Source organism: Eucalyptus grandis, chromosome 5 (genome assembly GCF_016545825.1).
Source record: "Eucalyptus grandis isolate ANBG69807.140 chromosome 5, ASM1654582v1, whole genome shotgun sequence".
Taxonomy (NCBI): Eukaryota; Viridiplantae; Streptophyta; class Magnoliopsida; order Myrtales; family Myrtaceae; genus Eucalyptus; species Eucalyptus grandis.
In genome coordinates this window covers 33,795,106-33,804,663 of record NC_052616.1, presented here as the reverse complement: position 1 = coordinate 33,804,663, position 9,558 = coordinate 33,795,106, and the positions used below count along the sequence as shown (strand labels likewise).

Below are 9,558 nucleotides of genomic sequence, written 5' to 3'. Positions count from 1 at the left end.
TAAAAAAATTGGTACAAATACCTTTGTTTAAAATATTTAGTAAAATGAAATTCAAAATTCTTCTAAAATCTACGTCCATGAAATTAAATTTGATAATTGAAGTCACTGGCTTTTGTAAGCGAAGTCAAAGGCACATCAGACGGAAAAGTTATGTCCAGTCAAACCTTGGTCAAATTTGTAAAAAAATTCACACGAATATTTTTCCCAATTTGACTATCTGGGGCTTTCCACAAGTGTAATAATTGAGTCAACGGGACATCAAATGGAAATATCATACTCAGTCAAAATTTGGCCAAATTTGTGTAAAAAACACATGAAAAGTTTTCAAAAGTTTTTTCAATTTAATGAACTGAAAATGATAGATAGACCCATCAAATGAGTAAGTCAGGTCGAAAATAGTCCATCATACTCAAATTGACTTATTTATGTAGTTTTTATCCATTTTTCGCAATATAAATTTAGTGGTGCATATCTGATCCGAAACCAATTTCTCTCCTTAAATTGTTGCGGGCAACTCCGTAGATCAATTCGTCAAGTACTGGGGTAGCTCGGGGAACGGGTTTTGGACTGGGACATGGACATAACTGTGAGGTGAATGGCGCTGGATTTTTCCCGAGTGACTAGTAATGCCCCTCCCTCTTCTTTGCTCTCGTAAATCGATTTGCTTCCAAGTATTGACCGGCCACGGTGATCATCCCCTTCAAAACTAACGCTAGAGGATCATTCCAGATCCGAGAAACAAACCCACAACCAAAACACAATGGCCAAAAACAACCCAAAACTCCACCACGCATTCGAGAGGTTTTGCAAGTGATGTAGCTCTCTTGAACCCCACTGACTAGTCATCGACTCTGGTTCACTAGGCAAAATGCCGGGACTGGGCGCACTTCTTCCAGATGAGACCGAGTCATCGAGCGAGTTCATGTGGTGCAAGTCCTGCAATCTGGAGCACGTCATGCACCAGCTTGTTTTTTGCAAAGAGTGCCTCGAGAAATTCAGCAAGGCTGCGAAAGAGCTCAAGCGAGAGAACTTGGAGACCAACTCCTTCTTGAGGCCCTAGATTGTGACCGAACATGGCCATCTCAGTGGTCACCCCTTCGGCTTTGGGTTCACCAATGTCCTCTTGGTCGCCACCTGAGTACGGTTCGACGGAGTAGTTGAAGTCGGTGCCAACTCACGGGTTCATTTTGGCAAGCATTGATTTTGCTTGGCTCATTGTGGTCCTTACTGATTTTGCTCTGATTTGAACTTATTTGAGAAGAGATGATTATTGAAATTACCCATCTCTCATACTCGCAAGCATACGGCTTGATTCATCGTAGTCCAATGCAAAGTCAAAAGGTACGTTCTTCGTCCTCCTACAATGTCCTCAAAGATCATTGTCTCTTGTCTCGAAACTGTAGACAAGAGATCAGCCACGACATAACAGTCCTCCATTCCACGACAGAAGACGTAAGTTTTTATCTTTACGTGTGCATCACATTGCCAAGATGAACATTTATGGACTTCTCTTAATATGTTTGTGTAAAGACCTCATAAGATGTTTCCCAAGACTTTATCCGGAGGTCTTTTTCTGAGATTTTATGAAGCAAAATGAAAACATTTGCAAAATTATGTAGTTGTAGTCTCCCTCGGCCTCTTTTTCGGTACCAAATTTCTATTTCTCTTTTTCGGTACCGAATTTCTATTTCAACACTTGAGCGATGTGTTGCTTCAGTTGCACAACATCTTTCTGCATGCCTAACTTTGAGCCTAGCGGAATGACCCCTTAGAATGGAAGGTTTCTTCCTCTATGAAAGTTGCGTGCAATCGAGACTTTCTCCCAATCCCGTAGATTGTAATTTGCATCTTGAAGCATGAGGTACAACGCACCAACACAAAGGAAAGAGAAATGTCTCTAGACATTTTTTTTCTTCTTTTTAGTGAAATAGGAGATTGCGGAAAGGATTAAATGTATTATACGGGCTTGAATGAGAAAATTAGATCGGGCAAAACGACTCACGAGCTGCGGGAGAAAGCATGAGTGCAAGCCGCGAGAGAGAGGGAGAGAGCAAGACTGCGAGAGAGATGAAAGGAATTAGGGTTCTTTTAGAGAGGCAAGGGCTAAGGAGCGTGAGAGCTAGAATTAGTAATTACAGAATTAGAGTTTTTAAAACATAAAAATTAATATGCACACACCAGTCCAGTCTAGGTGGGTGGTTTCATACCTGGAACCAATTTGTTCTGTTTCTAGCGATTTTCGGTCCAATTTGGTATATTTTCATATCCTTATTTAGAACTGATTGAATAATTTTTTCGGTCTTCTACAAGTCACCGATTTTATATTCTTCTAAGATCTTATTTTTTTACCACATTACATGAAAGTTAATTCATTCTTACCATGTGTAAAGATATTTATTTTCGTAACCTACCCATCAACGTTCACAATCAAAGAAGCTCTCTTCCAAGTATAAAAAACAAGAGAGACAGAGAGAGAAAGAGAGACAGGGAGAGGGAACAAAACAAACCATCAATTGAATTTGGAAAACTAAACCCTTTACACTATGGATGCGTACATCAAGAACAAAATCAAGAGAGAGAAAAGGAGAACAAAAAAAGGAGTTTGACTTCAATGTTGAGTCAAAGAGAGAAGGGGTTCAAGCGGAGCTCCGGAGGAACGACCCGGTGATTTCTCGGATGGGCTTGTCGGTGAACCGCATCAGGTTGTAGACCCATGCCCCAGAAATTGCCCCGACTATTGGTGCCACGATGTAGATCCACAGCTTGGCGTAATGATGAGACACTATCGCCGGACCCAAGCTCCTTGCCGGGTTCATTGATGCTCCCGTTATTGGCCTAAACCACCATCAGATGAAAGAAAAATAATCATAAAATAATCATCACGGAATCCCTAATTTCTGCCCAAATTCATACTTTGTGTCGTAGCAAAAGAAAGGTTGACAGCCAATTATTTGGAAAAATGATACCCGTTATTCAGATAACTTTCTTTTAAATTGACGGCGGAAGAGTTACTTGAGAAAAGGTTGAGGATGGCATTTTCGTTAAAGATGTACCTTTAATACTTAAATAATTATTTGGAACAGCAACATATTATAAGATAAAAGCCATATGTTATGAAATTGTTTATTTAAAAGATGTAGTCAATCACATACTATTCATCTTACTTGATTAAGGACGTTGCAAATTTTACATTTTTTACATTGTAAATATTCTTTTATTCTATTTGTTAGAATATCATAGCAAAAAGCTTCTTATTTTGTGCCGCCCAAAAATAGTAATTTTAATATCGAGACGGTTTACGCAATATAATAATTTAAATAATCATGGTCAAATAAGAAGAAGAAATCATTACCCTGCAAACAACACGTTGAGCAAGACGGTTGCACCGACAGCAAGACCGGCGAATTCTCCTATCTGCACCAATCGCAAAACATTAATTAACTAATATTAGCTTCGATTAATATTTAAAATGAATCTTTTTCCTCATTCAATAATGTCCCATTTGCTTAGGATGATGTTAAGGATGTCTATACTTTCCGAGTATCACCTCTTGCTCGTCAAAATCTTCTTCATATCCCTTGAAGAGCAACTATGTCCGACACGTTAACATGATTATTCGGCGAACTCCAGAAGCATACACGAATTTAGCATAATAAGTTGTACAGCACAATTAACAAAAGTATTACGTCTTCCTATGACACGAATCTCTATTTGATTATAAAATTCAAATATGACACATGAACACAACTGACTAGCCTTGTAAGAACTTAGAAGTGGGTTGACCCTTTTGTTAGGATAGCCTGGCATTGCTGGTAGGGGCCGCTGTCTTCTGGCCTCTAGGTACTATGTGCAAAATGCATTTATTATTTTCCATGTCGATGAGAATTTCACGTAATTTCTAACTAATCTTATCTGTTTCTTTAAGATTTTCATATCTGGCCACTTCTTGAAGGGATTGTGCATTAAATTTTACTTGTCCAGGAATGTCCATTGAAATTTCCCCAATAAACAGCAGGTAATTCAAAGAAAGAAGTTAGAACTCACTGCTCTATTGTCCGTGCCAACGCCGGAGACGATGAACATGAGGTAAAAAGTGATGATGAACTCAAAGACGAACGCTTGCACATCCGAACCGGCCGGTTGTGTCCCCACGAAATGATTGAGCTTTCCGGTGAAGAGCAACCGCAGCGTCCCGCACGCCAATGTCGATCCAATAACTTGCGCCGTTATATAGGGAAGCACCTACACGCCAAGAACAAAATGCAGCCAAGAGGAAAGTTTAGCTTAGCAAAAAAAATTAAAAAAAAAAATCTCCGTTAATTGCTTAAACTAATGCTTTTGCCGATCAAGATTTAGAAAGGAAAAATGAGATTGCAAACGAATGAACCCACAAGAGATCTATATAAATCTTTGATTGAAAAAGTTGGATCCGTAAAGGTCTAAAATCGGTGGCTGCTTAGCATCATGTGATCAAACCCAAGTTTTCCAGATAGGCCTATATCCGACAAGTGGAATTTGGATATATTTACTTTTATATTTTTTTTCCTTTTTTTTTAAAGTTAAAAGGATGTTTTATATTCTACACATGTGACTCAGATTGATTAAAATAAATCAAACTGTCCGAATTGTGCAAACATTATTCAAGGAACTATTTAGCGGCTATCCTTTAAGGTTTGTACTTGATAATAGAGGAAATACATACAACAAAATTATATGGAAAACACAGCAAAGGAAGGAAGGAGGGGAGCGAATGTCTTGTTTCGGAATATATGTTGGATTGTAGTTTGAGGTTTTATATTTAGGCAAATGAAAGAGGGGTTGGTAAAGAACAAATTAAACCAACCGGCTTGATATTTATAAATCGAGCCCTTACAAAATTGTTGCAATAATCAATGCAAAATAATGTATTTCATGATTGTCATAACAGTTGAAATAGCCAATAGATATTGATCCCAAATTGTTTTGCATTATGGTTCACCTATTTTAAAAGGAAGATTGACAAAAATAGTTAGGAGCTTGGACTTCCGAAGAGATATGATCGCACCTCATTCCATGGAAACCTCCTGCAGGTGGCGAAAGCAATGGTGACGGCCGGGTTGAAATGGGCGCCGGAGATGTGCCCGACCGAGTACACCAACACCATCACCGCCAAACCCCACACCATCGATATCCCTGGAAGCGTCACCACCTTTTCGTTGTCCAAGTTCACCGCCACCGACCCGCAACCGGCGAATATCAAGAAGTACGTCCCAAAGACCTCCGCGATCAACTGCAACATTTTGAGTAATTTGGGATCAAACCTTTTCGTACCGAAAGTCCTAAATTCTCTGCATATTATTATAAGTTTGAGGAGTCTAACTGCCATGGCAGTGCAGTACACAATATGTGCACCTCAAAAGATTCTTGATGAACATTTATATTTTAAGTGAACACGCGAAAAAGAAAGTAAAAAACAAAAAAGGAGACGAGAAGGTAGGGTTTGGGGGGAAAAAGAGTCTCCATTAGAACGAAAGTAACCTTTTGAATAAAGGGAAAAGAGAACATCATGCATTTGATCTCTTGCTTGATTCTGGAATTGTCTCTTATTTCCAAGACAACTTCACCGTCTCCATTGCTCCCACTGGTCTGATCTGCCATTTTCTGCAAATTCAAGGTAAGGAGCAAACGGCAGCTTTTCAGGATTGACCAGAAGGGGAGAGAATTCGCCGGTATGCGTTCGAACCGTGTGGCATTTGAAAAGAAGCAGGCCCTATTTATACTTGTACCTGAGAGAGATCGATGTGGATTAAGATTGTGTATGACAGCTTGGATTTCTAAAAGGATTTATCACGCTTCTAAATTTGTTTTTCCTAAGTAGAGACCTCAAAAAAATGCGACGTGGAAAAAGGATGATGACTTGTGAACAGACGTGGCACTGGAGATCGATTTATCCCCCTCAAGCTGAAATAGAGTAAGGCACAAATTAGATTTATAATTTGGGCAAATTCCTGGATTTGATGCCTATTTGTGGTTGGCATTATCGGTTTTGAGATTGGAACTTGATATGTTATTTGACCTATCTTTGAATGTGAGTCAATCTTGGGTTAGGCTATAATTGGCGGGTGTTTTTGAGTATCTAGGAAACTAGATATTTGCTTTGTCCTATTATGGGACTAAGGGGGCAAAATAGATTTATTTGTGTCACACCCCAATTCTCAAACACGTGCCCATCCCTCACCTGGTCGATTAATAGCGATGTCCCAGGACGCATTGCTGAGCCTCTCATTACATATGCGCATGGGGAAGCATAAAATAGAATCCCTAGACAATAAAACAATGGGATATAATAGTAGGATTAAAAACTTGAAACCGTAAACACCCACACACTTATATACATTGCTATTCATTATGCAAATATATACAAGATCAACTACTAAGTCCGGTCTTACTCAAGCTTGTTTAACAAAGAAATCTAAAGACAGGGGTGGGGTTTTAGTATTTCGCTGAGTCCTCATATGGGTTCTCTTCCTGCTCGACAAACTCTCCTCCTTCCACGTTCCCGTTGGAGCCTATTGCAGCATACTCAGGTGATACTGGGCCTTCAAGATCGGGAGTCACAGGGTCAATCACCTCTCCACCTCTGGGTTCTGCAATGCCCTCTCCATACACTACTTCCAAAGCATACCTAGGCACCTCAAATTCCAGTACCGAGCCCACCCTTCACCCATCGCTATAGTATCGATACCATGCCTGGTATTGATGGGGCACCTTCTGGGGTTTACCCACATCAACCCAGATAATGGATTTCACCATTATGTACTCCAATCCTTCGATGTTCCCCGGCATCAATGCATGGAACTTATGTTCGATGATTTCCTCCGGTAAACCAAAACACATGGGAGGAGGTAGAGGTACTACCATATACGAGCCTGAAATGGTTATATAATAACCAATGAGACAACGTCTCAATGAGTTATACCCATTAAGACCCGATTAGTAAACCAATACACTATGGGCTGCTTAAGCACACACAGGTCAGAGGACTTACCTTGGCCTTAGTTTCTACCTACAAGTCAGTACAATTCAAATAGGCACCCAAACAATCACAACAAATCAAAACATCGATCAAATTGACCTAGTCAATTACATGTCAATCCGACCATTTCTCGGTCATTTTAATTGAATCAATTCACGACATCAGATCAAAGTATTGATCAATCGACTTAATTGATTACATGTCAGTTGGACCATCTCTTGGTCATTCCCATCCATACTATATAATATTCCAAATAATATATAAATAGTCACCAAGCCATGTGCATTCCCTCAGGCGCTGTTTTTGCCAAGACAACATACCAATCACTGATCCCGCACATTTTGTAAGGTGCCGTTTTCGCCAAGATGACGTACCAATCACCGACCCCGTGTATTCTCTAAGGCGCCATTTTCACCAAGACAACATATCGTTCACCGAGCCACATGCATTCTCTAAAGCGCCATTTTTGCCAAGATGATATACTTAATCACCGAGCCACATATGTCCATAAGTCACGTGCATTCTCTCTCTAGTGCCGTTTTCGCCAAGGTGATGTACTTAATCACCTAGCCACGTACTACCTAATTCTTCCTTAACTTTAACATACTCGATAACATTGTACCCGACTGGTCTTAGTCAAGAGTATATTCAGTTCACTCTCACAATTTTCTCCACTTTTACCCATCAAAATATTACTGGCGCTATATAATCATACTTGTCCATCTACCAATCAATTATTCAAATTTAACTCAATTTAGGATTAATTCCTCAAATCGAATAACCAATTCAATTCAACACAACGTAGAACTCAAATAAATAAATGGACTGCACCATGACAATCAGCATAAAATTTCGGTTGTTGACTATCCCGGCCTAATTTCCGAAAAAAAAAATTAATTAATTAATTAATTATAAAGATTAATAAAAAATTACAACAAATCTAATTTAGGCTCGTATGCCTAATTGGAGCCCGAGACAAGTCAGGAAAAATCCCAAGAGACATTCAATAAATACTATAGCACTTCTACTCCTTAATGACTATGTCTAACCACCTAACATGCATTACGATTCACTAATAATCACTAATCTACTCTAATCTAACCACCTAATCCTACTTAATTAACACTAATCAATCCTTAAGCATCATTAGCAAACTATGAGATGATTAGTGAACTAAACTCACCCGTTTTACAATCCGCTCGGATTGAAACATCGGGAATGCCGCAGGTGGCGTTTAACTCCAAAGCAGGCCTAGGGTTCGAGGCCTGGAACACTCACAAAATGGACCTAGAAGCTTGCTGAAAACCCACAAGAAAAGTTGCTGATCCTGGCTACAAATGGAAGGAAATCAGCTTAGCTTGGTGCGGTGAGGCTCGGGAATGAGAGAATAGGTCAAACGGAGCCTAGAGGGAGGTTTACCAATGAAGAAACGGCCAAGAACGAACTCTAAATGGGCCTGTTGGACAGCGGGATGGCTAGATGGCGCGGCTAAAGGCAAAGAGGGCAGGCAGTGCTCACGGACAGTACTCGTGAGGCGGCGGCATTAAGGCGGTTGCTCCGATTGCTTACCTCCTCCTCTACTGCTACTAGTCACACAAATGAAGGGAAGGAGGAAGTGTGGCCGGCCAAAAAGAATAAAGGAAGAGAAGATAAGAGAGGGGAGACAAGGGCCCCATTGGCCTTGTTTTTCCAATGGTTTGTCCCCCTCCAAGCTTGCCCAAGAAGCTAGCAATTCATGGTTGAGATTGAGCTACACAAACACTCCATACAACTTCTCAAATGGTCCATTTGACTAGGGAAAAAGGGAGAGCTACGAATTTAGCTTCCATTGGCTTCAATTGGCCACTCATTTCTCTTCAATTCAACTTCAATTGATCCTCATAATTTCAATTGGTACTTCAATTATCAAATTTATAATTTTCCTCATCTAATAAACCATTTTGCATCTCAAATGTGCGACTAAAACCAATCCCCAGCCTTTTCTGCACAAAACGGTCATAAACCAACTTTTTTCCCAAAAAGTCTCAATTATCAAAAAAAATCTTCTGAGACTGAGTCGTGGGTCATAGAATTTATTGCGACATGAAAGAATCTTCAATTTCTAAAATCGGACTCAAATCGATGGTTAATATTCAATCGACATGTTTTTAGCGTGATTTAAGCTACTGAGTAGTTTTCAAAACTTTTTAGAGCAAATGACATGTGGTCGATTTTCTTCGAATCACAATGAACTCACTAGATACATTGGCGACTCTCGGTTGTCGCGAAAATCTCAAGAATTCAAATATGGACACGAGGTATCAAAACAATAGAGAAATCGGTCTAGTGTCGGTTGTTGAGAATTTTCCAATTTAGTGGTGTCACTCACGATTAGCCACACATCTCTGTCGAACCGACCTATTTACATATGTGCCGTAATGATCTCAGCAGATGAACATGATTGAGCAGCTGATTCTTGGTCAAATTATCAAGTCTATTTGCCTGAAAATCCTTAATGGCTTCTCTCCGGATAGTCTAGTTATCTTGAGAGTGATCAGCTCTGA

General features: G+C 39.8%; 1 protein-coding gene across 1 annotated transcript; it reads right to left on the bottom strand.

Annotated features, from left to right (window-relative positions):
* Positions 1 to 720: 720 nt before the first annotated feature.
* LOC104446713 (aquaporin NIP1-1) lies at positions 721 to 5,637 on the bottom strand. The gene is given in 6 exon segments (XM_010060533.3): positions 721 to 943; positions 2,608 to 2,835; positions 3,353 to 3,414; positions 4,045 to 4,242; positions 5,045 to 5,269; positions 5,518 to 5,637. Coding segments are annotated over 6 exon segments (1,056 nt in total).
* Between the last annotated feature and the right edge of the window lie 3,921 nt (positions 5,638 to 9,558).